At 43.0% G+C, this 27,406-nt stretch overlaps 1 protein-coding gene across 3 annotated transcripts; it reads right to left on the reverse strand.

Moving 5' to 3' along the window:
• Positions 1-637: 637 nt before the first annotated feature.
• agtrap (angiotensin II receptor-associated protein) lies at positions 638-27,320 on the reverse strand. 3 transcript variants are annotated; one of them, XM_063033494.1, is made up of 5 exons: positions 25,646-27,320; positions 23,967-24,001; positions 12,624-12,735; positions 6,829-6,949; positions 638-2,442 (listed from the first exon to the last, which is right to left on the reverse strand). In XM_063033494.1, the coding sequence occupies exons 1-5, from the start codon at positions 25,670-25,672 to the stop codon at positions 2,354-2,356; spliced, it is 384 nt and encodes a 127-aa protein (XP_062889564.1). In that variant the 5' UTR covers positions 25,673-27,320; the 3' UTR covers positions 638-2,353. The 3 variants fall into 3 exon arrangements, with proteins under 3 accessions (XP_062889564.1, XP_062889562.1, XP_062889563.1); XM_063033492.1 differs by having other exon boundaries at positions 6,733-6,949; positions 25,646-27,319; XM_063033493.1 differs by lacking the exon at positions 638-2,442 and adding an exon at positions 4,598-5,280 and having other exon boundaries at positions 6,733-6,949.
• Positions 27,321-27,406: the final 86 nt, after the last annotated feature.

Genomic DNA, 27,406 nt, shown 5'->3' on the forward strand with positions numbered 1-27,406 from the left:
TGAAAGGTTGTGAATAAAAATATACATTGTACAGATAATTAGTGTGTATCCTCACTTCTGAGCTAATGGAAGAAGATAGGTTATTGATTAAGTAGCTGAAGGTGGTCATGCCTAGGGCACTATCCTGGGGCTGAGATAAACAATCTCCAATAATCACAAACATCCTTTGTGCAAGGTATAATTCCAAGCATTGGCTTTTTTTATCCTGAAGAAGGGTCTTGGCCCAAACCGTTGATTATTTACTTTTTTCCATAGATGCTGCCTGGCCTGCTGAGTTCCTCCAACATTTTGTACATGTTGCTTTGATTTCCTGAATCTGCAGATTTTATTGTGTTTGTGATTTATTATTCCTCTTTGGTTTCCAGCAACTTCACTTCTACCATCGTTTGTTCAGATCTTCATCAATGCTGCCTTGATGTCAGGATGCACACATACATAAATACTGGCACCAGTGTTACCTGTATTTTTAAATCACAATCTGACTTTCCTAAATTTCATATATTATTACCATTGGAAATAAAACTCACATGCCTCCAATCCATATTGTTTGTCTGTTTAAAGATATGCTTCTATTTTAAAAAATCTTCATTCAGAAATACATTCACGGTAGTCTGTTAATTTTAATAACATTTATTGGCAATAATATTTCACAATTACATCAAGTACTCTAACAAAATCAAGGCACCTGATTCAGAACAAATGGCACAAAACAGACTGAGTTACACATCAGGATCTAAATGTTCACCCAGAAACACCAAGGCCAAGACTGAGATCTGTATTTTTATTGTTCCCATGGCAACAGCATTAGTTAGCAAGTGAGACAGGAAGACTGACCACTGTGAGAAATGAACCAAGTATCTACCTTTCCATTTCCAGTAAGTAATGTGGTGGTTTCATGTTAACTGCTTGCACTGGTCCGGTCCTATTCACAGTTACTTTCTGCTCTTCCTTTCATTTGCAGTTGTGCAAAATTAAAGGTGTCAAACTTTTCAAAGTACAAGAAATTAAAGGTCTCATTTTACTCCATCTTTATGAAAAAGAAAGCTTTTGGAGTGTAAACATAATTCAAGTCCCATCTTCTCTTGGACAGGAAAGGCCTCAGAGGCCATGCACACCATTTGTTTGCTGCAGTGTTATCTCGAGATCTTTAGCAAATTACATCACTGTTTGCTGCCTCTAAATGTTACAAACCAGTTAAATCAAATTTGCAACTTCAATTGCAAATAGCAAGATCCCACGTCACGTGGTATGCTCGTATGATCTCCAAACCCCCAACCCCTCCCTCCACAAAAGCCCCACAAGCCCTGGTCTGCCTAAACCATGGGACCACAGTATTATTGTCAGTAGTCAGACTCAAGAGCAGTATTACATCCTAGGACACAATCGACCGTTTTCCCCAAGTCAAAATTATAGGAATTACAAAACTTAAATTGCCTGATATCAGTACAATTTTTAAACACAACCATATGCTTCAGAAGCTGATTCACGACATTAGTTCAGTGAGCTGCTGGTGGAGAGATCCCCATCAGCTGAATTCTGATATTGGGTCACAGATCCGAAACATTGACCGTTTTTCTTCCCATAGATGCTGCTTGACCCGCTGAGTTTTTCCAGCATTTTCTGAATTTGTACCTGTCAGCTAAATGCTGTTTAACTGTAAATCTTTTGTATGGGAGGGTGCAATTAACCATACTTACAAATGCTAACCAAGCTACTTCAGTATTAAGAGCCAAACCTGCTCCCCTTCTGAAGCTCAATTTTCATAGGCTACAAGTCCTCAAACTATTTTCCAGCTGGGATCCTTAACATTCAGGAAGCTTTATCAACGAGAAGGACATACTAGGGAAATATCTCTGCTTGTAAGAGTGAAAGCAATTGTGTCTGCCATCCCAAAACTTTTTCATAAAGGAACAAGGCCAATTATCTTCAACCTTCAGTCATTAATGCAAAGTATCACAACACCAGGAGCACTGGCTTTAAATATCTGTCAGGCTTCCAAAAGCTTTCATTCAATCAAGTCTGTAATCCTCTAAAAATCAGTCATGAATTGTGACCTAATAACCACATTTGAGTTCACCAGGACTAGAATTAAAAGATTTTAAAATCTACAGCCTTCAAATTCCAGATAGTCATGTGCAACAGGAGTATTGTTTTTCTCTGGATGATCATCATAGCGACATTATCAACTGGAAGACTTAAGCATGACCAGAAGTCCAGGGCACCAAATACTGACAATTTGACCAAAGCATTCAAAACCAGGTGGCTACTGAATCCAAGGCACAAGACGTTTATATAAGCTTCCTTATGGCAGCATATTGCAAATGGATTAATAGGGTGGGACAGGAATCTTTGTCTATGAGGAAGTAGGCTGGCGGTGAGGCTCCTGCTCACCAATGGTCTGGTACGAAGTTCGATCTCGACTACAAGTTAAACCTGGAACACCTGCATGGAACAATTCAGAGAAAAGTCATTTTTGTATGTCCCCCCAACAGAAAACTCACATAAGTATCTGAAGATATCAAATACCCAGGAGAATCTCCTCACAAACTGGTACTAGCCATGAATTCACTAAAGTACATTGGTTGAAGTATTAGCAGAGCCGAGAATTCATCCGTCCAACCTTTCAAGCTAAAGCATGGACAGTAAAGTCATTTGTAATCTAAATGCATTAAATATTAACTTAAGCAAGGATGCAGTTATTTACTCTGGTCTATTCTCATTTCCCGTTCTCTTGAAAAGTTTCTTTCTACAAACAATACAGTATACCTATTCTAAAGTGTTAACAATTCTCTGCTTCAATCTCAGATTCTAGTAGTACATATAAATTTTGTTTTGCCCATCATGCCTCTTATCTATAGCCTCTCAATCATTGGAAACTATATTTTAATCTGCTGTCTTTGTTAATAATTTTAAATACCTTTATCAAATCTTTAATCAATGGCAAACCATCTCAAGTCACTTCACAGAGGTGTAACGAAGTTAATAAAATTATGAAGAAGAGTGAGAAGGCTTAGAAAGGCAGAAGGCAGTATGAAATGATTTCCAGAGTTTGGGGCTAGAGAGTTGAAGACAGTGCCCGTAATGTAGTTAAAGGAGGGGCATCCACAGTAGCACAGAGTTAAAGATTCATCAGAACAAAATAACCGTGATGGGATTTAAACACAAAGAATGAAATCAAAATTGGTCACCAAGAGGATGATAAATGAATGAGACTGGATGATTATAGTGCAAGCACTAGAGTTGTGAATGAGTTGAAGTCTACAGAGGGTGGAACATTGGAGACTTGGTCAGCAGAGCATTGGAATCTTTAGGATAAACTAAAAGTTCAATTCCAAAACAAATGGAGCTAAGGTTACAAACTGAAACAAAAACTGCAGATGCTGGATACCTATACAGAAAACTGGAATCAGTCAATATAAATTACTGGCTCAACATGAAATGATGACCAAAATGAACACCTCAGTTGGAGACAGACATTATTATCACAATATTACAGAGACTGAAACAAGAAATCGCATGAGCTAAGGTTTAGGAGTTACAAAATTGGAAAGAATAGACCAAAGATCAGGGGGTAGATTTTAAATACAATGATTAGAAGATTTCCCCCCTCTTTCACCACCAGTCTTCTTCCCAAAAGCAGCTAACGAGAAGGGAGTTAGCCCAAAGCAGAGGGAACATGCTCAGCAAGCATGTCAAGAAAACAATATTTTCTTGTGGGCTGTTTAATGGGGCGTGGTTGAGGGAGCAAAGGGTACATCTCATGTATAAGATGAGCTGAGGGAGGGAAAAATAAACAACAGGAGAAAGCAATGCAGACCAGGGATATGGAGGACGCAACAAAGGAAGACAAATGCTTGAATCCAAATTCAGTTACAAGCTTGTTGGCTTTGCCGTACTATTTGTTTGAAGAAGGGTGTAGACAAGGCAGACATCCCACCCTGCAAAAACTCATTTCAGGGAGGTAGCACCATCAATTTGCGGGAGACTTCCGGGAGAGGTGGGATGTCTGCAATAGAGTAGCTCCTTAGCTGCTAGCCAGCTAGTTTAAATAACATTAGCTATGCTAATGAACGAATGACACCTGTTAAGCTCTCCTCAACATGTCTTTTACAGTCTTAACCCACCATGGGCAATAGAAAAGTCCCTGTTGCAAACAGTGCAGCAAGCAACACTGTCATTATTTTTGACCCCTATTAGGCAGGGGTACACTTTAGTGTAGTCTGGGGTGATGTACGTTTCATATTTTCTTTTTTTTGGAACAATGTCACTCTTGCTCTTGCTCTTGCTCTCTCTCTCGCCCATGGTTGCTCTCACTCGTGCTTGCTTTCTCGCTCTCTCTCGTGGTCGTTCACTTGCGCTCGCTGTCTCGCGCTTTCTTTCTTGCTCTTGCGCTTGCTCTCTCGCTCTTTCTCGCACGTTCTCTCACGCTCGCTCTCAAAAAAGTTAATTTCCGGGACATTGTATATAATTTGCAGGCATCAGGGAACTACTATTAATATGCAGGAGACTCCCGGAACTTCCGGGAGAGGTGGGATGTCTGACAAGGAAAGAAGGATTTAAGGAGACAGAAGCAGTGAGAAATAACTTTGTTCAAAATAATTTTTTAATCAAAAGGTTCCTCCCAAACATAATGACAATTCTGTTAATTACTTTTTTGCCCACTCCTTACTTTAATCCCTAGTATTCATGGAAGCATCATTTCCAACACAGAAGGAAATCATTAACCCATTGTTTCCACATTAGCCTATGTCTATTTAAGCCAATAAATGTCAATATGAAAATCATAAATTATTTATCATGCCTTCAGTTTTCCTATAATTGGATTCATCTTCTCCTACACAACTTACAGAAGTGCAAACTAGCAAAGGGCAGGACAAAATCTTTAAATTTCTAGTCAATGTGGTCAGCAGGCATACTGTAAGGCAAACCATGAAATCTTTGTTAACTTTTCATTTTTGATGAATTCTCATTCAATATGAATTTTAACAAATATGCCAAAAAGAAACAAAAATGAAAAATACAAATATGTAATATTCAGAATCATCATAACATAAAAGTTAGCATAAAACTAATAGCAACATTTCAACAGCCAGAGAACAATCAAATAATTATTGCAAGATCACCAATCAAAGCAGGAGGACTGAGGACTGCAGCAAAGGAGGAAGATTGTACAAACACTGCAGGTGAGGCAGGGACAGGTGGTTCAGTAGGAGCGACCGGAGTAAGCATTGGATTCAACACTATCACACGTAAACCTGCTGTCAATGGAGCTATCCAGGTCTGGGATGGAGAGAAGAAGGGAGAGGGAGAGAACAAGGGGAGAGAGAGAGAGAGAGCAAGAGAGAAAGAAATAAAAATAAAAACATAAGGTTTGAAAGCAACATTTTTATGAGGCTGAGTACCAGGTAACCAACTAAACCAGCAACATAAAGCACAATTGTACAAAAATTAAAACTTGACACTTTGAAGAATTCATTGAATTGATTCATTCCAGAAATAAATGCATTTAAGATCTTCAGGCTGGCAAAAAGCTGATGTCTGACAAAACCCAAACCTCAAAATTTAAGGGAAAAATTATATATTAATGGATCCTATTCTTAATCTGTTTAGACTTATGTGTGATATTTTATTAGAAACAAGAATTTTTGTAGAGTCTCACTCAAAACATTAAACTGAATTTATCTCAAAGTTACTGAAGAACAGACAGTATGATTTCCAGAACCTTGTTTTTATATCAGATTTCCTGTATCTTTGTCCTCTTATGTTTTTATTGTCAGGACATAGCTCCAATGCCATACTGGATTCACTGGAGGACACTGTCTGCTCCTATACTTATTCAGCAAATATGCAAGCCTATACAGATCTGAGGTGAAGCAGGAGCAAGGGATCGCAAGGACAAGATCTGTATTTTCTGGGGGAGAGGTTGTAGAAATAGAAAGTGATGGAAATGTACTGTGTCAACCAGCAGCTATGGAGAGAGACACAAAATTAATTCCATTTCACTATCTGCACATGCTCCCTGATCTACTCAGTAGTGCCACCAATATGTTCAATTTATATGTTAGCAACGTGATTCAGTGGCCTTTAACTTAATGGGAAGACACCTTCTCCTCAAACCATCCATACAATCAGCCAGCCTACCCCACTATAACGTTTCCCAATAGCATCTATGTTCCCACAGAGCTTGTGTTCCTACCACTCCCAAAATCTATTGGTCCAGATATCCCTACTCATTTGTGTCAATAATATTCAAGTCTTATTCTGATGCATGGGCTGACAGAAATGCCCATTTTACTTAGATGAAATCATAATCCTTGAATACTTTGTCTGCTCCCTCTTAACTTACCTACACTTAGAGGATCAAGATTGTTGGCATAGGTTGCATACTTCAGCATCAAAGGGATATGGTATACTCTGGATTCCATCACTAGGAATTGTTCTGTTCTACTTGCAGTGCATTATCAGACAAATTGGTGTTGGGGAACTGCTCTTGCAGAGCAGGGGATATTGTATTCTCTTCACCAGACGTATGCAAAGGATCTTGAAATGGGAAAGGGTGGGTGGTGAAGTCACCTGGTCAGTGAACAATACAGTTTTCATTTGGGCAGTAGGGAAGGTAATGAGGTTTCACACAGCTCTAAGCATTCTTTCAATGCATTGAAAAACCACCAGCTCCCACCCATCCCTTGTTCCCTGGAGTTAACGATAATGACGCTTGGTTCAAATTCTTACCGATGCTTATATAGCAATCTCCTCCTCTCTGCTTATACATCTGATACACAAAGAGACAGGAAACTGGTTTCAGGAGGAGGCTCAAAATGGCCATACCAACACTGAAGCGGAACTGATCCCTCATTTCATTGTTTTGTTGGATGGCAGCCATACGATCATAGCTGACTGCAATGTGGATGATGTCCAAGAGGATGGTGATTACCGTGCCAACTAAATACTGAAAGAAAAAGAGACATCAAAGTCAGATTCAACTGGCAAGAACAGTTTCTGAACTAAAGGTGGAAAGCAGGAGGGGAGGGGAGGATGAAGGAAGACCAGCAGACAGACCTGATGAATGATATTCGTAGTTCTGTGCATCCGGAGCAATCCCCAGCCCATGTGCTGAGAATTTAACAGTATGCAACAGCTCAATGGTGCAGGACAATTCCAGGAGATGAAAAACTTCAAACTTCTTTCTACTTATCAATACTGTATTTGTATTCTGATATGTCCTGTAACTGTGCCCAGTTTTCAGGATGAACAAATATGTTTAAATCATGAATTAGTACAGAAGCAACCAGTGTTTGGTATTTAGAGCGCAAACGACAGGAATTCTGCAGATGCTGGAAATTCAAGCAACACACATCAAAGTTGCTGGTGAACGCAGCAGGCCAGGCAGCATCTCCAGGAAGAGGTACAGTCGACGCTTCAGGCTGAGACCCTTCGTCAGGACTAACTGAAGGAAGAGTTAGTAAGAGATTTGAAAGTTGGAGGGGGAGGGGGAGATCCAAAATGATAGGAGAAGACAGGAGGGGGAGGGATGGAGCCAAGAGCTGGACAGGTGATTGGCAAAGGAGATATGAGAGGATCATGGGACAGGAGGCCCGGGGAGAAAGACAAGGGGGGGGGAACCCAGAGGATGGGCAAGGGGTATAGTCACAGGGACAGAGGTAGAAAAAGGAGCGTGAGAGAAAGAATGTGTGTATAAAAATAAATAACGGATGGGGTACGAGGGGGAGATGGGGCATTAGCGGAAGATAGAGAAGTCAATGTTCATGCCATCAGGTTGGAGGCTACCCAGACGGAATATAAGGTGTTGTTCCTCCAACCTGAGTGTGGCTTCATCTTTACAGTACAGGAGGCCGTGGATAGACATGTCAGAATGGGAATGGGATGCGGAATTAAAATGTGTGGCCACTGGGAGATCCTGCTTTCTCTGGCGTACAGAGCGTAGGTGTTCAGCAAAGCGGTCTCCCAGTCTGCGTCAGGTCTCGCCAATATATAGAAGGCCTCATCGGGAGCACCAGACGCAGTATATCACCCCAGCCGACTCACAGGTGAAGTGTTGCCTCACCTGGAAGGACTGTCTGGGGCCCTGAATGGTGGTAAGGGAGGAAGTGTAAGGGCATGTGTAGCACTTGTTCCGCTTACAAGGATAAGTGCCAGGAGGGAGATCAGTGGGTAGGGATGGGGAGACGAATGGACAAGGGAGTCGCGTAGGGATCAATCCCTGCGGAAAGCGGGGGGGGGGAGGGAAAGATGTGCTTAGTGGTTGGATCCCGTTGGAGGTGGCAGAAGTTACGGAGGATAATAATATGTTGGACCCGGAGGCTGGTGGGGTGGTAGGTGAGGACCAGGGGAACCCTATTCCTAGTGGGGTGGCGGGAGGATGGAGTGAGAGCAGATGTGCGTGAAATGGGGGAGATGCGTTTGAGAGCAGAGTTGATGGTGGAAGAAGGGAAGCCCCTTTCTTTAAAAAAGGAGGACATCTCCCTCGTCCTGGAATGAAAAGCCTTATCCTGAGAGCAGATGCAGCGGAGACGGAGGAATTGCGAGAAGGGGATGGCATTTTTGCAAGAGACAGGGTGAGAAGAGGAATAGTCCAGATAGCTGTGAGAGTCAGTAGGCTTATAGTAGACATCAGTGGGTAAGCTGTCTCCAGAGATAGAGACAGAAAGATCTAGAAAGGGGAGGGAGGTGTCGGTAATGGACCAGGTAAACCTGAGGGCAGGGTGAAAGTTGGAGGCAAAGTTAATAAAGTCAACGAGCTCAGCATGCGTGCAGGAAGCAGCGCCAATGCAGTCGTCGATGTAGTGAAGGAAAAGTGGGGGGCAGATACCAGAATAGGTACGGAACATAGATTGTTCCACAAAGCCAACAAAAGGGCAGGCATAGCTAGGACCCATACGGGTGCCCATAGCTACACCTTTAGTTTGGAGGAAGTGGGAGGAGCCAAAGGAGAAATTATTAAGAGTAAGGACTAATTCCGCTAGACGGAGCAGAGTGGTGGTAGAGGGGAACTGATTAGGTCTGGAATCCAAAAAGAAGCAGAGAGCTTTGAGACCTTCCTAATGGGGGATGGAAGTATATAGGGACTGGACATCCATGGTGAAAATAAAGTGGTGGGGGCCAGGGAACTTAAAACCATCAAAAAGTTTAAGAGCGTGAGAAGTGTCACGAACATAGGTAGGAAGGGATTGAACAAGGGGGTATAAAACCATGTCGAGGTATGCAGAAATGAGTTCCGTGAGGCAGGAGCAAGCTGAGACAATAGGTCTGCCAGGACAGGCAGATTTGTGGATCTTGGGTAGGAGGTAGAAACGGGAAGTGCGAGGTGTGAGAACTATAAGGTTGGTAGCAGTGGATGGGAGATCCCCTGAGCGGATAAAGTCGGTGATGGTGTGGGAGACAATGGCCTGGTGCTCCTTAGTAGGGTCACGATCGAGGGGTAAATAAGAGGAGCTATCCGCGAGTTGTCGCTGTGCCTCAGCAAGGTAGAGGTCAGTACGCCAGACTACAACAGCACCCCCCTTATCGGCGGGTTTAATAATAAGGTTAGGATTAGTGCAGAGGGAGTGGAGAGCACAGCGTTCGGAAGGAGTGAGGTTGAAGTGGGAACAAAGTGTGGTGAAGTCGAGACGGTTGATGTCCCATCGGCAGTTAGCAATAAAGAGATCCAGAGCAGGCAGAAGACCAGAGCGGGGTGTCCATGAAGAGGAGGAGGGTTGAAGACGGGAGAAGGGGTCATTGGTGGGGTTGGAAGAGTCCTTGCTGAAGACGTAGGCTTGGAGACGGACACGGCGGAACAAGAGTTCCGCATCATGGCGAACACGGAACTCGCTGAGGTGTGGGCGAAGGGGGACAAAGGTGAGGCCCTTACTGAGGATAGAGCGTTCTGCCTCCGACAGTTGAAGGTTGGAGAGGATGGTAAAGACCTGGCACGGATGAGAGCTGGGATCAGATGGGGGAGGGGGGAGGCTGGGGGTGTCAGTGGAGAGGAGAGAGTTGGGGTGAGAGGAAGATGGAGCCTCTGAGTACTCAGGAGCTGACGATGGGATCTGAGGGAGACGGGATTGCAGAGTATTGGTGGGGGAAGGGGAGACGGGAGTCACAATAGCAGCACATAAAGACCCGGCCTGGAGTTCAAGGCTGGAGTCGCAGTTGGTGGTTGCACAATCGCTTTGAAGGTGTCCATGGTCGTTGCTGGAGTCCGGGTTTTGAATATGCCCTGAGGTGTTGGAGCCGGCGAGATCAATGGCAGAGGCAATCTGAAGTTCATGCCTGCTAGTTTCAGGGCCAGCAGGCTCTGGAGTCCGCAGATGTAGGATCTTTCGATCTTTCCCTAACATGACAAAGTCAAAAAAAACGGCGATTGCAAGCATGGATCCGACGGAGGATGGAATATGCCCTGAGGTGTTGGAGTTTTCCGCAGGGATCGCTCCCTACGCGACTCCCTTGTCCATTCGTCCGCCCCCATCCCTCCCTACTGATCTCCCTCCTGGCACTTATCCTTGTAAGTGGGACAAGTGCTACACATGCCCCTACACTTCCTCCCTTACCACCATTCAGGGCGACAGTCCTTCCAGGTGAGGCAACACTTCACCTGTGAGTCGGCTGGGGTGATATACTGCATCTGGTGCTCCCGATGTGGCCTTCTATATATTGGCGAGACCCGACGCAGACTGGGAGACCGCTTTGCTGAACACCTACGCTCTGTCCACCAGAGAAAGCAGGATCTCCCAGTGGCCACACATTTTAATTCCGCATCCCATTCCCATTCTGACATGTCTATCCACGGCCTCCTCTACTGTAAAGATGAAGCCACACTCAGGTTGGAGGAACAACACCTTATATTCCGTCTGGGTAGCCTCCGACCTGATGGCATGAACATTGACTTCTCTAACTTCCGCTAATGCCCCACATCCCCCTCGTACCCCATCGTTATTTATTTTTATACACACATTCTCATTCATTCTCTCTCTCTCTCTCTCTCTCTCTCTCTCTCTCTCTCTCGCTCTCTCTCACTCTCTCCTTTTTCTACCTCTGTCCCTGTGACTATACCCCTTGCCCATCCTCTGGGTTCCCCCCCACTTGTCTTTCTCCCCGGGCCTCCTGTCCCATGATCCTCTCATATCCCCTTTGCCAATCACTTGTCCAGCTCTTGGCTCCATCCCTCCCCCTCCTGACTTCTCCTATCATTTTGGATCTCCCCCTCCCCCTCCCACTTTCAAATCTCTTACTAGCTCTTCCTTCAGTTAGTCCTGACGAAGGGTCTCGGCCTGAAACGTCGACTGTACCTCTTCCTATAGATGCTGCCTGGCCTGCTGCGTTCACCAGCAACTTTGATGTGTGTTGTTTGGTATTTAGAGAACTCATTTCCACCAGTCATAAAATGGGAAATAGCCTGAGCACGTGAATTTGGTGGTGCAGAAAGGGGGAACGAATAGGATTGTCAGAAAGGGGATTGAGACATGGAAGTCAGAAAGGGGGAGAGGGAGGGGGGTTCAGGGGGAGATTTGAGTATGGTAGAAAGAAGGGAAAAGTGAGGGTTTGGACGGATGGGACAAAGAGAGATAGGGAAATGAAGAGAGAGGCCTGACAGTGTTGAAAAAGACAGAAAAAGGAAAAGAAAGGTAAAGTAAAGCCCAAGGAGTTCACCCCTCTTAAGCTTTAACGAATTGTTTCAATGCAATTTCTGGTTTATAGGTGAACAATGCAAAAAACACACAGGTAATGTGTCAGAATAAATAGCCCTAGACACTAAAATTTGTGTGACTTTGCGTTTCGGAACCTTTGATGTTCACAAAGTGTTCAACAGTGCAGTGGGTGGGTGGCTGGCTCAGTACTAAGGAAGCAACCACTGCTGCAAGCTTTGAACCTGTGATCTTCAGAGGCTGAAGTGCCATCAATTAAGCCAAGCTGACTATGTAGGTGATAAAACAGATCTTGATACTGGAAATGTCACAAGTCTGTCCATATGGTACCTAGTAGCGTACAGCAGAAAGCCACTGAGTAACGAGATAGACAAGTTTTTTTTCTTAACCCAGCAAGATTTACTGAGACTTACCCTTTTTTGTCAAAGGAAGCACATATATTTTTCTTCTCTGGATTAACTTGCACCATTAAAATGGTCCCTGCAACTTCTTTGAAACATTAGAAAATCCTTAAAACATAGCAGCATAGCAGGAGATGAAACAGAACAAATATTATGTTGGGTTAATATGCAAAATATGAGGAAAATCATATGTTAGGAAGATTCTAGATCCTTTTGTTACATAAGGCTAACCATCCCTAACCACCATGTGAAGATAGTGATGACATGTTAAGTGAACTTCCAAGCTGTTTCGTTGACACAAGTGATCAACTTGTCCTTGATCTGGGTTGACCTCAGGGCAGTAATTCTTAGTAAGTGTGTCTTATTACTGTGCAGAATCAGCTGGTGGACATACACTGTGATGATAAATAGTCAGCCAATAGTCAGACTTGCTTAAAGAATAGTCACTTGGGGAAGAGAGAAAGAATACCGAGCATTTGTGAAGTGTGTTTCAGCATATGTTAGTGGATTAAGAGTGGGGACAGATATTGCCACTCCACGGGAAAAAAAATGCCAATGTTAGTGTGGAAGTACTCACCATAAAAATGGCATCAATGGAGTCTCTCTGAGCAATGGCCCAAACCCCAATAGCCAGAACAGCGTAATTACTCCAGATATATGGTTGGGGAAGCCAGGGATACAAACAGCCCCTGTAAAAAAGAAAAGCACCTTCAGCTTTATTCAGTTTCCTCAAGGGATATACACCAGTCTCGTTCATCAAAGAGTCAATGGATTTATGCAACTGAAGACCTTTCAAAATATTGTAAATTTAAAATTTCGATCAGATTCCCTCTCCGCTTCCTCTTCGGTATCTCTTTGGCTTAGTGTCTCTTTGGTTCCTCCAGCTTAAGTATTGTTTCTAGGAATCTTAAAATTTCCTGTTTTACTGGAATAAGAAAAAACAATGCCCAAAATGCAGTACTCAATCCTACAATAAATATATTTCTCCTATCACTTGGCAATGTTCAGTGCCCCACTGTAGGCAAAACATTCCTTATATATTGTTGCTTTGTGATAGAAAAGGGAGCAGTGCAAGATCAGCTCATAATAGCTTGATTGCATTTATTGCAAGGAGGAAGTGGATCTCAGCAAGGATCATTAAAAATATGCTGACTTTCAGCTCATAATGCCCAATCCATTCCTCCCCCAAACAAACCTGTAAATACATCAATCAAACACATATTTATCCTGTGCACACTTTTGCATAATTCATCCTAGCTGCCAAGGGTCATGAATACCCATGGCAGGGCCCCCCCCCCACTCATTTAGTTTCCTTGATTTACCCTTATGCTCAAAGATGAACTTGGATTTCAACTGCCAAAATGATAATGATTGCATTAATAAAACTTCACTTTGGTGCCTGGCCTAATAAACCCAAAAACTCCTCTTGCTTCCATAACTTGTTCTATAAATTGACAAGTCCCGAGGATAAATCAACTAAATCATTTTCAATATCCAAAGAGTTACAGCAACTTGTATAAGGCCTTACATTGATTCATCTTCATAAACAATTTTAATGCCTCGTTCTAACTTTGACAACTCACAAAATAAGTTTGATCTACAATAATCTAGCGTAGCCATCTGGGATACAGATCATTACTAATTTCAAAGACTAGAACTCTGGCATTCAATGGTCTGCTTTAAATGAACAATAATATAGTTAGCAGTTGGACTGCACCTAATCAGTAACAGAGAGCACAACAAGAAGATATGATTTCCCTTAGGTTCGCGGCCGAAGATTAAAAAGGCAGCTCACAGCAGTTTTTCAGCGTTGGACTGCGCCCAGTCAGTGAGTGGGAGCATGACAAGAAAATACATTTTCACTTAGGTTTGCAGTTGAAGATTAAAAAGACAGCTCTTTGGGGCAGTTTTTTTGGAGTCTGACTGCCTCCAAGCAGTGAACAGAATTCATTAGAAAGTGAGAATAAAATTAAGGTAGAGACAAGCGAAGCGGCCATTGTGTGAGTGTGCCCGTGTTGGAGTGGTTTTGGCACATCAGGCTTGGGTATGGAAAGTATCTGGTAAGTTTCTCATTTTTCTTTATTTTTCGTTCCTCATCTGTCGGGGCGTAGTTAGCATGGTGCGAATGGCTCCAGGGGCTGTGTTGTGTTCTGTACGTGAGATGTGGGAATTCTGGGAGACCTCCAGACTCCCGGATAACCACACCTGCATCAGGTGCAGCAAGCTGTGGCTCCTCAGCGAATGTGTTAAGGAACTGGAGTTGCAGCTCGATAATCTTTGGCTTATACGGGAGACTGAGGAAGTGGTAGGTAGGAGCTTCGGGGAGGTACAGTAGTCATCCTTAGGTTGCAGGAGGCAGGTAGCTGGGTAGCTGTCAAGAGAAGAAAGGGAAATGGGCAGCCAGTGCAGACTACCCCTGTGGCTGTTCCCCTCAATAGCAGATATACCACTTTGGATTCTGTTCGGAGGTCAACCTCGGGGGGGGAGGTGGGAGGGGGGCACAGCGACTGGGTCTCTGACACTGTGGCTCAGAAGAGAAGAGAGGAGAGGTGAGGAGGACCGTAGTGGTGATAGGAGATTCCAAAGTCAGAGGAACAAAGATGAGATTGTGTGGGCATAATCGAGACACCCAAATGGTATGTTGCCTTCCAAGTGCCAGAGTCAGGCACGTCTTGGACCTGGGTCCACGGCATTCTAAGCGAGGAGGGTGAACAGCCAGAAGTCTTGGTACATATTGGCACTAATGACAGAGGTAAGAAAGGTGAGGAGGTCCTGAAGAGAGATTATAGAGAGCTGGTAGAAAGTTGGAAAACAGGACCTCCAGGGTAGTAATCTCTGGACTGCTGCCTGTGTGGTGCAGTGAGGGCAGGAATACAATGATTTGGCAGGTGAATGTGTGGCGAGGTGCTGGTACAGGGGACAGGATTTTAGATTTATGGATCACTGGGATCTCTTCTGGGGAAGGTATAAGCAGTACAAAAAGGAGGGGTTAGACCTGAACCTGAGGGAGACCAATAGCATTGCAGGCAGGACTGCTAGAGCTGCTTGGGAGGCTTTAAACTACAAACCCCATTTCCAGAAAAGTTGGGATATTTTCCAAAATGCAAGTAAAACAAAAATCTGTGATATGTTAATTCTCATGAACCTTTATTTAACTGACAAAAGTACAAAGAAAAGATTTTCAGTAGTTTTACTGACCAACTTAATTGTATTTTGTAAACATACACAAATTTAGAATTTGATGGCTGCAACACACTCAACAAAAGTTGGGACAGAGGCATGTTTACCATTGTGTTACATCACTTTTCCTTTTAATAACACTTTTTAATCGTTTTGGAATTGAGGATACTAATTGTAGTAGATTTGCAATTGGAAATTTTGTCCATTCTTGCTTGATAGAAGACTTCAGCTGCTCAACAGTCCATGGTCTCCGTTGTCTGATTCTCCTCTTCATGATGCGCCATACATTTTCAATAGGAGATAGATCTGGACTGGCAGCAGGCCAGTCAAGCACACGCACTCTGTGTCTACAAAGCCACGCTGTTGTAGCCCGTGCAGAATGTGGTCTGGCATTGTCCTGCTGAAATAAGCATGGGCATCCCAGGAAGAGACATCACCTTGATGGCAACATATGTCTCTCTAAAATCCTAATATACGCCTCAGAGTCGATGGTATCTTCACATACATGCAACTCACCCATGCCGTGGGTACTGATACACCCCCATACCATCACAGATGCTGGCTTTTGCACCTTTCGCTGATAACAATCTGGATGATCGTTTTCATCTTTGGCATGGAGAACTCAACGCCCGTTTTTTCCGAAAACTAGCTGAAATGTGGACTCATCTGACCACAGCACATGGTTCCACAGTCTTTCGGTCCATCTGAGATGAGCTCGGGCCCCGAGAACTCGCTGGCATTTCTGCATAGAGTTGATGTATGGCTTCCTTCTTGCGTAATACAGTTTCAAGTTGCATTTCTGAATGCAGCGACGGACTGTGTTGAGTGACAATGGTTTTCCGAAGTACTCCCGAGCCCAGGTGGCTATAATTGTCACAGTAGCATGACGGTTTCTTAGGCAGTGCCGCCTGAGGGCTCGAAGATCACGCGCATTCAACAGTGGTTTCCGACCTTGCCCTTTACGCATTGAGATGTCTCTGAATTCTCAGAATCGTTTCACAATATTATGTACTATAGATGTGAAAGACCTAAATTCTCCGCAATCTTGCGTTGAGAAATGTTCCTTTTGAACTGATACTTGAATATTCTGTGCACTTGTCAATCTTATTTTAACTCTGTCTCAACTTTTATTGAGTGTGTTGCAGCCATCAAATTCTAAATTTGTGTATGTTTACAAAATACAATTAAGTTGGTCAGTAAAACTATTGAAAATCTTTTCTTTGCACTTTTGTCAGTTAAATAAAGGTTCACGTGAATTAACATATCACAGATTTTTGTTTTTATTGCATTTTGGAAAATAACCCAACTTTTCTGGAAATGGGGTTTGTAATTTGGCAGGGGGATGGGGACCGGAGTGATAGTGGTGAGGATGTGGTAGTTGATTTACAAAGAGTAAGTATGCTCTGAGACTGCTAGCAAGATGAGTTGATAATAGGGCAAAATTACAGTCAACAGGATAAGTTGCAATGTAAAAAGTAGACAAAATCATGAAGTGTGAATACAGGACTGAAGGTGTTATATTTGAATGCACACCATATCTAGAATAAGGAAGATAAACGTCACACAGTTACAGGTTAGCATGTATGATATTGTGGCCATTACTGAATCATGGCTGAAATAAGACTATAGCTGGGGGCTCAATGTCCAAGGATATACATTCTATTGAAAGGACAGGCAGGTAGGCAGAGAGGTTGGTGTAGCTCTGTTAGTAAAAATCGAAGTTAAATCATTAGAAAGGTGACAGAGGAAAGCAAGGTGTGAAATCATTGTGTATTACAGCCAAGGAACATTAAGGGTAAAAAGACCCTGAAGGGAGTTATATACAGACCCCCAAACAGTGCTGAAGATATGGGTCTACAAATGACAACAGGAGATAGAAAATGCATGTCAAAAGGGCAATATTATGATAGTCATGGCCAATTTCAAAATGCAGGTAGATTGGGAAAATCAGGTTGGTGCTGGATCCCAAGAGGGGGAATTTTTAGAAGGCCCATGAGATGGCTTTTTAGAGCAGCTTATGATAAGCCCACTAGGGGATCAGCTATTCTGGATACAGTGTTGTGCAATGAACTGGAATTGATTAGAGAGCTTAAGGTAATGGAACCCTTAGGAGAAGGGTGATCATAATATGATAAAATTCACCCTGCAATTTGAGAAGGAGAAGCTAAAGTCCAATGTATCAGTATTACAGTGGAGTAAACGCAATTACAGAAGCATGAGAGAGGAGCTAGCCAAAATTGATTGGCAAGGAACACGAGCAGGAATTACAGCAGAGCAGCAATAGCTGGAATTTCTGGGAGTAATTTGGAAGGCACAGGATATATACATCCTAAATAAGAAATGTTCTAAAGCCAGGATGATGTAACTGTGGTTGACAAGAGGAGTCAAAGCCAACATAAAAGCCAAAGAGAGGGCATTTAATAGAGCAAAAACTAATGAGAGGTTAGATGAATGGAAAGCTTTTAAAATCCGACAGAAGGCAACTAAAAGAGTCATGAAGAAAAACACAAACGAGAAAATCTGCAGATGCTTAAAGTCCAAGCAATACACACAAAATGTTGGAGGAACTCAGAAGGCCAGGCAGCAGCTATGCAAAAGCATGCAGTCAATGTTTCAGACCGAGACCTTTCATTAGGACTGAAGGAAAAGAGATGAGGAGTCAGAGTTAAGGGGTGGGGGGAGGGGAGGGGAGGAAAAAGCACAAAGTGACAGGCGAAATCGGGAACGGGAGGGGGAGGGGTGAAGTAAAGAGCTGGGAAATTAACTGGTGAAAGAGATACAGGGCTGGAGAATGGGGAATGGTGAAGGGGAGGCAGAGGGCAATTACTGTAAGTTAAATAAACTGATGTTCATGCCATCAAGTTGGAGGCTATCCAGACAGAATATAAGGTGTTGCTCCTCCAGCCTGAGTGTGGCCTCATCACGACAGTAGAGGCGGCCATGGACTGACATGTCGGAATGGGAATGGGAAGTAGAATTAAAATGGGTGGCCACCGGGATATCCCGCTTTTTCTGGCGGACGGAGCATAGGTGCTCAGCAAAGCGGTCTCCCATTTCTACTTTGGGTCACAGATGACGCCAACAGACTCACAGAGAACCCTATCTCTGGTGGAGTGGCGGGAGGGTGGGGTGAGGGCAGATGTGCACGAAATGGAAGAGAAACGGTTGAGGGCAACATCGATAGGGTTTATCTTGTCCTCACCTACCACCTCACTAGCCTCCGCATCCAGCAAATAATTCTCCGTAATTTCCGCCATCTCGAATTGGATCTGACAACCAAGCACATTTTTCCCTCCCCCACACTTTCTGCTTTCCGCAGGGATCGCTCTCTATGCGACTCCCTTGTCCGTTTGTCCCTCCCCACTGATCTCCCTCCTGGCACTTATCCTTGCAAGCAGAACAAGTGCTACACCTGCCCCTACACCTCCTCCTCACTATCATTCAGGGCCGCAAACAGTCCTTCTAGGTTAGGCAACGCTTCACCTATGAGTCTGTTGGGGTCATCTACTGTATCCGGTGCTCCCGGTGTGACCTCCCGTACGTCGGTGAGACCCTACGTAGATTGGGAGACCGTTTCGCTGAGCATCTACACTCTGTCCATCGGAAAAAGATCTCCCAGTGACCATCCATTTTAATTCCACGTCCCATTCCCATTCCAACATGTCAGTCCAAGTCTCCTCTTCTGCCGTGATGAAGCCACACTCAGCTTGGAGGAGCAACACCCTATATTCAGTCTGGGTAGCCTCCAACCTGATGGCATGATCATCGATTTCTTGAACTTCCCGTAATGGCCCACCACCCCCCTTTCACCATTCCCATTTCCCTCTCTCAACTTATCTCCTGACCTGCCCTTCACCTTCCTCTGGTGCTTCTCCCCCTTTTCTTTCTTCTACGGCTTTCTGTCCTCTCCTGTCAGATTCCCCCTTCTCCAGCCCCATATCTCTTTCACCAATCAACTTCCCAGCTCTTTACTTCACCGCTCCCCACCCACCAATCTGCCAGTTTCACTTAGCAGCTTCCTCCCCTCCCTCCACTTCTAACTCTGACTCCTCATCTTTTTTTTCCTCCAGTCCTGATGAAGGGTCTTGGCCCAGAACGTCAACTGTACTCTTTTCCATAGGTGCTGCCTGGCGTGAGTAGACATCGGACCACTGGAAAATTATGCTGGAGAGTTAGAAACAGGGGACAAGGAAATGGCGGACAACTAAATCAATATTTTGCATCAAGCTTCACTGTGGAAGACACCTGCTGTATGCCAAAAGTTCGAGCGTGTCAGGGCGCAGAAGTGAGTGAAGTTGCCATTACTAAGGAGAAGGTTCTAGAGAAACTGAAAGTTCTGAAGGTAGATAAGTCACCTAGACCGGATAGTAAACGGCCCAGGGTTCTGAAGAAAGTGGCTGAAGAGATTGTGGAGACATTAGTAATGAACTTTCCATCATCAATTGATTCTGGCATGGTTCCAGAGGACTGAAAAATTGCAAATATCACTCCACTCTTCAAAAAGAAAGAGAGGCAGCAGAAAGGCAACTTTAGGCTAGTTAGTCTGACCTCGGTGGTTGGGGAGATGTTGGAGTCAATTATTAAAGATGAGGAGGCAGATGATAAAATAGGCCATAGTCAGCATGGTTTCCTTAAGGGAAAATCCTGCCTGACAAATCTTTTGGAATTCTTTGAAGAAATAACAAGCAGGATAGGCAAAGGAGAATCAGCTGAGGTTGTGTACTTGGATTTTCAGAAGGTCTTTGATAAGGTGTCACTCATGAGGCGCTTAACAAGTTATGAGCCCATGGTATTACAGAAAAGATGGATAAAACAGTGGCTGATTGGTAGGAGGCAAAGAGTGGGAATAAAGGGAGCCTTTTCTGGCTAGCTGCTGGTGTCTAGTGGTGTTCCAAAGGGGTCTGTTTAGAAACTGCTTCTTTTTATGATATACGTTAATGATTTGGATGATGGATTTGATGGCCTTGTGGCCAAGTTTGTAGATGATACAAAGATAGGTGGAGGGGCAGGTAGTTTAGGGAAACAGAGAGGGTACAGAAGGACTTAAACTGATTTGGAGAATGGGCAAGGAAGTGGCAGATGGAATACAGTGTCAGGAAGTGTATGGTCATGCACTTTGTGAGAAGAAATAAAAGCGTACACTATTTACTAAATGGAGAGAAAATTTAAAAAATTGAGATCCAAAGGGACTTGGGAGTCCTATTTCCAGGATTCCCTAAAGACTAATTTACAGGTTGATTCAGTGGTAAGGAAGGCAAATGTGATGTTAACATTCATTTCAAGAGGACTAGAATATAAAAACAAAATGTAATATTAAGGCTTTGTAAAGCACAGTTGAGGCCTCATTTGGAGTATTGTGAGCAGTTTTGGGCTGCTTGCAAAAGAAAGATGTGCTGAGACTGGAGAGGGTTCAAAGGAGGTTTAGGAAATTGATTCCAAGATTAAAAGGCTTGTCATATGAGGAGTGTCTGATGGCTCTGGGCCTCTACTCATTGGAATTCAGAAGAGTGAGGGGTGACAATGAAACCTATCAAATGTTGAAAGGCCTTGACACAGTGGATGCGGAGAGTATGCTTCCTATGGTGGGGGAGTCTAAGACCTGTGGACACAGCCTCAGAATAGAGGGATGTCCATTTAGAATGGAGATGAGGAGGAATTTCTTTAGCCAGAGAGTGGTGAATCTGTAGAATTCATTGTCACAGGCAGCTATGGAAGCAAAGTCATTGGGTATATCTAAAGCAGGGGTTGATAGATTCTTGATTATTCAGGGCATGAAGGGATACGGGGAGAAGGCTGGAGATTGGGGCTGAGAAGGAAAATAGATCAGCCATGATGAAATGGTGGAGCAGACTTCAAAAACGTATGCTGAATCCTTCTAAAAACCTGCCCAGCAGAAGAAATGATGAGCTTGTGTAGAAGAGTGGAAACAAAATAGAGGAAAACAGGCATTATTTGCAAGAGAAACAGGCCATTTCTGGCACTTAATGTTTTATGCCCGTTTCTTGTTGAACACACCCAGAGAGTTCCTTGCCACAAGTCATCTGAGCCAATATCACAGAAGCTTGTGAAATTTCAACAGCGTTGCAAAATAGGAAACTGGGCTGAAACAACAGAACAAAACAAGATTTGGCTTGTCTCTCTCCCACTTTCAGATTTCTATATTAACTTCCTTTGCAATAACAGTAATTCTTTTGTTAAACTGATTTCTAAAATGATGCTTATCAAACAGTAAATGCCTCTGCTCTCTGAAGTTCTTCTTTAAAAGTATTATTTCTAAAGTTCATAATTTATGATTATTTTCCAGTAAAATAATGCTGTAGAGTGTCTGTGATCGGATCACTGGGAAATAAACCCAAAAATTTACAGTTTAGCTTCCTAGAGTTGTGCACTATATACCATTAAGGCTGTTCAGTACATTGAAGTATCATCACAAAGTTGTATGTACAGCGGGTGAATGTTATTAACAAAAAGATTAACACAGAAAACTTGTATCTTATTTAATATTGTGTTTACTATTATTGTGCTCTGCTTTATTGTGGGTTTGTTTTTTGTGCTGCATCGGACCCGAAGTAACAATTATTTAATTCTCCTTTACACTTGAGTGCTGGAAATGACATTAAACAATCTTCAATCTTGAATCTTCCTCACTGGTGATCATTTTCAATTAAACCTTTACTGCACCAGTTCCGAGCACAAAAGCACACCATTCCTAAAATACCACGTCTTATAAACTATGTGATACATTGATTCCTGTGAACAATAGCTGCTACCATCAGTTTTCTGTACAATAAACAAAAGTCAATTTAGTCAATGGTTCGTTTGCTATAGGTGATAATTACAGCCCTGTCTCCAAACTTCTAATGAATGCACATTGCCAGTGAGCACTCAGTTTTACCAAGCACTGCTCAATGTGGTATTTGCTGCAGGCTGAGGCTCCTTTTGATCAACCTGTCACCCCACACTACACTGCCCATCTTGATCCTATCAGCCACCATAATCCTCAACAATGATTGTCATCTGCAGTCTCAGCTGTCTGATGCCCTACCTCTGGGCTCCCATCCTCATCCTCTGCAAACTTCAGCTTGTCCCTATCTCTGAAGCCTACATCCTATTTTCCTCAAGTCCTTTCTACGTTCATGACAGGCACTGAATCCTGACCAAAGTAACTCGAAGAAATTCACTGATTCTCATCCTCCATGATCCTCCCTACAGCTCGTCACTTCAGCTGGACTTTCAACTAATCCTCCTATTGTCTCTCAGCCTTCATTTATTTCCTAATACACCTGTGTAGCGCCCTACTATGTTAAAGGGCCATAGGTAATGCTGACGACACTGAACTGGGTATAGGGTTGTGAATTGTGAGGAAGGTACCAAGACGTTTCAAGGTGATTAAGTTGAGTGACTGTCAAGTCAAGTTTATTGCCACAGTGAGGTTAAGGTGTAATTTTAAAAAAAATTCTTGCAGCAGCATTGCAAGCACATAGTTTCAGACAATACACAGAGCAAATTATACAAGACAGTAAAGAAAAAAAGTGCAAAACAAGACAACGAGTTAAACAAAAACAGAGACAAGTCCATGGTTGTACATAGCCAGAAGTGTTAATTTCCTAAGCTAAGGTAAGGGTTGTGCAGGTCACTTCAAGAACCTGATGATTGTACGAAGTTGCTGTTCCTGAACGTGGTGATTTGAGACTTCAAGCTTGACAGCAGCAGCAAGACTAGGATGGGTCCTAGATTGGGCGGGGGGGGGGGGGACCTTGAGGCAGCACCTCCTGTAAATGCTTTCAGTGATGGGGAGGGCTGGGATTGTGTTGGACAAATACATGGCAAATTCAGTATAATATGGATAAATGTAACATTATCCACTTTGGTAGGAAAAACAAAAAAGCAGGTTATTATATAAATAAGGATGGTTTGCAAAGGGATATGCAAAGGGATTTGGTTATTTTGTATACCAGTAATTAACAGAAGTAACATGCAGGTGCAGTAAGCAGTGAAGACAGCAAACGACATGTTTGTATTCATTGCAACAAGGTTTGAATTCAGGCACAAGACAATATTTGAAATTATATAGGGTCCTGGTGAGATTAAACCAGAATATTGTGTTGGTTTGGTCTCTTTACCCAAGGCAGGTTAAACTGCCTGAGAGGGGCATACAACAACGGATTCCTAGGATTACAGAACAGTCATAACAAGGAGAAATTGGGTCAACAAACCCAATATTTACTAGGATTTGTTAAAATGAGATCTTATTAAAATGTACAAAGGTCTGACAAGGCTCAATAGACTGGATACAGGAAGGACATTTCCTCTGACTGGGACAGGGAGGACATTTCCTCTGACTGGGACAGGGTAGGACGAGGATTAAAAGTTGAGATCACAATGTCAGGATATGAGCTGCCACTTAGGAACAAAAATGAGAAGTTTCTTTGGTCAGAGAGTGATGAAACTATGGAATGTACTTCCCTAGAAGGTCGTGCAGGTGAAGTTGCTAAATATATTGAAGACGAAGGAGGACAGATTTCAAGGCACAAAAGGCATCAAGGATTGTGGTGAGAGAACAGGAACATAGCATTAATGTAGAGGATCAGCCATTATTGTATGAGATAGGAGATGGCTTGAAGGGCTGAATGGTTTATTGCTGCTCCTACTTTCCTCGGTGGTCATTGTTAGTACCATGCATTTATTTTAATTGTGATACAGTAATTCAAAACCAGATTAACAAACTTCCATCACTCACCAAGTTGTTAGAAGCCAGTGCACAAAGATGATCATCTGTTGGGACAGAACCAGGTCATTCTGGAAAAACTGAACAAACTTTACAGACGGAGAGACATTAACAAATCCTATACCAAGCATATGACCCTCAATATTACCCCATGGGAATCATGAAACATTCAAAAGTAATAGGTATGTGGGACTGCATATATCTCACTCACACACACATACACAAGGTCATTTGGTGAGATGAAAACAGAAAATAAGACCTGCACCAGGACCGGAACCCTCCATACCCCTACCATCCATGTACCTATCCAGACTTCTCTTAATTGTTGAAATCAACTCGCATGCACCACTTATGCTGGCAGCTCATTCCACACTCTCACAACCCTGAGTGAAGTTTCCCCTCCCTTAAACTTTTCACCTTTTACCCTTAACCCATGACATCTAGTTGTAGTCCCATCCATCCTCAATGGGGAAAGCCTGTTTGTATTTACCCTATATTACCCTCATAATTTTGTATACCACTATCAAATCTCCCCTGCATCTATGGGAAAAGAAACAGGTTTGGCAGAATTGAACGAATGAGAAACACTGGTTTAGAATTAAAAAGAGGGTAGGGAGTGATGGTTAGGACAAGGAACATCTCCCTGACAAGGCAAGGTAATTTTTGCCAAGGTGACTGAGCCATCAGGTTGATAGTTCAATGAGTATGGTTACTCAGTGAGAAACTAAAGGAGGAATATTTAGAAGCTGGGAAGTGCAGGTCAGAGCTATTGCTGAGACTCAATCCAAAAGGAGAAAGATGGCATAACAATGCCAGCAGAAAAGTAATCACTGTTTAACATTACATAAAAACAGAAAATGCTGGAAAATCCAGCAGGTAAAACAGCATCTGTGGAACAAGAAACAGTCAATCCCTCATGTCTGACACCTTTGCCTGACAAAGGATCTCATACCTGAAACATTAATTGATTTACATTTCAAATATTGCTGTCTGACCTATTAAGTACTTATCAGCATCCTCTGTCCTTATTTCAGATCTCCAGTACCTACACTTCTGTTCTCATTTAGAGTTAATGTTTATTCTTTTGCAAAGCAGGTTAATTCTGATCGGAGAGAAAAAGCTGTTGGTTTTGATATCGTCCCGAATGCTTCATTGTATCCAGATCAAACATGAAATACTGCTCCTCCTGTTTACACTGGAGCTCACTGGAACAGCGTATAGCGGTTGGCAGATGTCCAATGAAGTGGCAAAAACTGGTTTGCTCTGAAGGCTACCTTGTTCAAACTTTACAAAAACACATGGTCGTCCAAAACTTTGCACCAGCTCCGTTCACCCATTAACCTTATACCCGCTGATCTATACTGGCTGTTGCTGAAAGAGTGCATCTTAACATCCTTGAACTTTTTACAACGTTTTCTCCCTTCCACAGGTCTGCAATCTTTACCAGCCCAATAACCTTCCCATGATCGTGCCGCGTCTTTGACCATGCTCTTGGTTACCAACTCTAAGATCACTTTTTTTTTGGGTTTTTAACACACTCGTCTGAAGCGCTTTGGGGCGTGTTCCTATGCTAAGTATTATACTGTTGTTTTGACTTTTACTGACTGGATTTCCCCCACTAGATCATCACAAATTTCTCTGATAACCCGAGCTTGCCTCGCGATCCCATCAATTCATTCCCAAATGATTACCTTTAAATTGATAACCGGCAGCGCCATCGTCACCTCTCCACTTACAGCAAAACTTTAACGCGGACCACGTGACCCAGAGACACATGACAGAGAATCGCGTTCTGCAGCGAAAAGAACCACTCCAGGTCCTTCCGCCCATCTCTGTTCCTGGTTTCCCAAGACCCAAGATACTGTACAGTATAAGGAAAACTGTGGAAGATCGGGACAAACATTGTGGACTTTAATACTTTACGGTTTAATTCTGGAACAGTGAAACCGAAAGAGGGGATTGGATTTGAGAGGGATAATAAATCAGCCACGATTGAATAGCGGAATGGTTTAATTCTGCTCCTATGCCTTATTGTCTAAAATTCTGACTTCTAGTCTTCAGTGCTTGTAACATCTTGCCCCAGAAAAGAAACAGAAGGTAACATCCGCTCAACCCCGAGCTGAGCAGTATTAACTCAACCCCGCAGAATGATGTGCGTTTTCTTAAAGATCAGCTGCTTAGCGCTTGAGATCAGATTAATGTTCATCGCAAACATTTGGCCCAGGGTCGAGTGACTCTGAAATGCTGGCTCTTATCTCGGTGAGTAAGTCAGCAGGCCAAGCAGAGTGTGTGGAGACAGATTCTGATGCACACGATCTCGACCCGAAACTTCGACCGTCTCTTTGCCTCCACAGATATTCCTCGGTCCGCTGACTTCCTCCAAGAGTTTGTCTTCTCTCGCTCCGGATTCAATTGTCTGACGTCTCGTGTCTCCGGGTTTTATCATGTGCTGTCTCAGCAAGGCACTCGGCTTCCTCAATATCAGCTCTGCTTTGTATTGTGTAGTAAATCTACATAGTTCACAGTACGTTGTACGGTATTCGGAATATTCATCCCGTTTTAGCCTTTTGCCCCAGCAAAAATGAGATGATAAATTTTAATGAAAAAGACTGTGTGTTCCTTCATACTTATTGAGTATGCCCGCAAGAAAAAGAATCTCCGCATTGTGATTGGTGACATACCACTTCGCTTTATGGCGGTTGTCCAACTGTTCAGGGGCGTGGCAGGCAGCAGCATTCCTTCCATTCGCTATTTTGTTTTTCTGTCAATTTCCTCCAAAGGGTTACGGGGAGATTGGGCCCAAGAGGGAAGTAGCCTAATTCTGCTCCTATATCTTATATAAGTACTTTGATGATTAATATACTTTGAAACTGCTTTGCATCTATGCTGGAAGCAAATATTACAGCTTTCATCTTTTAACTGCGGTTTAGTGCTAACTCCGAGTGACTGGTTGGAGATTAGACACTGCGATATTCAACAGTTTACCGTGCTTTCTGGCATTTGTACGTACGGAACGGTCCGAGTCGAGGATGGGGGGTTGGAGAGGTGGCGAAGATTCTGGATTAACCAACCGCACGGCCGACAATCACCAGAAGTTTTAGAATGACATTAAAATTAATCTTCAAATATTTGTGAAGAAAATGCATATCTTTAGAGTCTACTTAATTAAGCACAAAGCAGCATTCCACTGGCGCCATCAGTAATTACGTTAAAATTCTATTCTTAAATGTCCACTACTTTGTCATATTAATTATTTATTTGCTGATACACTGCACATTTTAAAAGACAGCAGCATTTGTCTGGGTTTGCGGCAAATAGTTTATTGTATAAACAAAGTCAGCTTTCTAAGAAAAGTATTTTTAAAAAGTGGAGGAAATCGAATTACTAAAAAAACTTAATCTTCCAATAACGGTGGTAATGTTTTCAGAGGCAAAAAAAATGAACGTGGAAAA

The sequence above is a fragment of the Mobula hypostoma genome, chromosome 25 (genome assembly GCF_963921235.1).
Source record: "Mobula hypostoma chromosome 25, sMobHyp1.1, whole genome shotgun sequence".
In the NCBI taxonomy this organism is placed as follows: domain Eukaryota; kingdom Metazoa; phylum Chordata; class Chondrichthyes; order Myliobatiformes; family Myliobatidae; genus Mobula; species Mobula hypostoma.

Excerpts from the sequence above, each read along its gene's own strand:
- agtrap (XM_063033492.1), bottom strand. The coding sequence starts at position 25,672 with ATGGCGCTGCCGGTTATCAATTTAAAG. Across the intron at positions 24,002-25,645 it reads TGCCGGTTATCAATTTAAAG|ATGATCATCTTTGTGCACTG; the intron begins GTAATCATTTGG and ends CTGTCCCAACAG. Across the intron at positions 2,443-6,732 it reads AGATTGCTATATAAGCATCG|GTGTTCCAGGTTTAACTTGT; the intron begins GTAAGAATTTGA and ends TGTTCCATGCAG.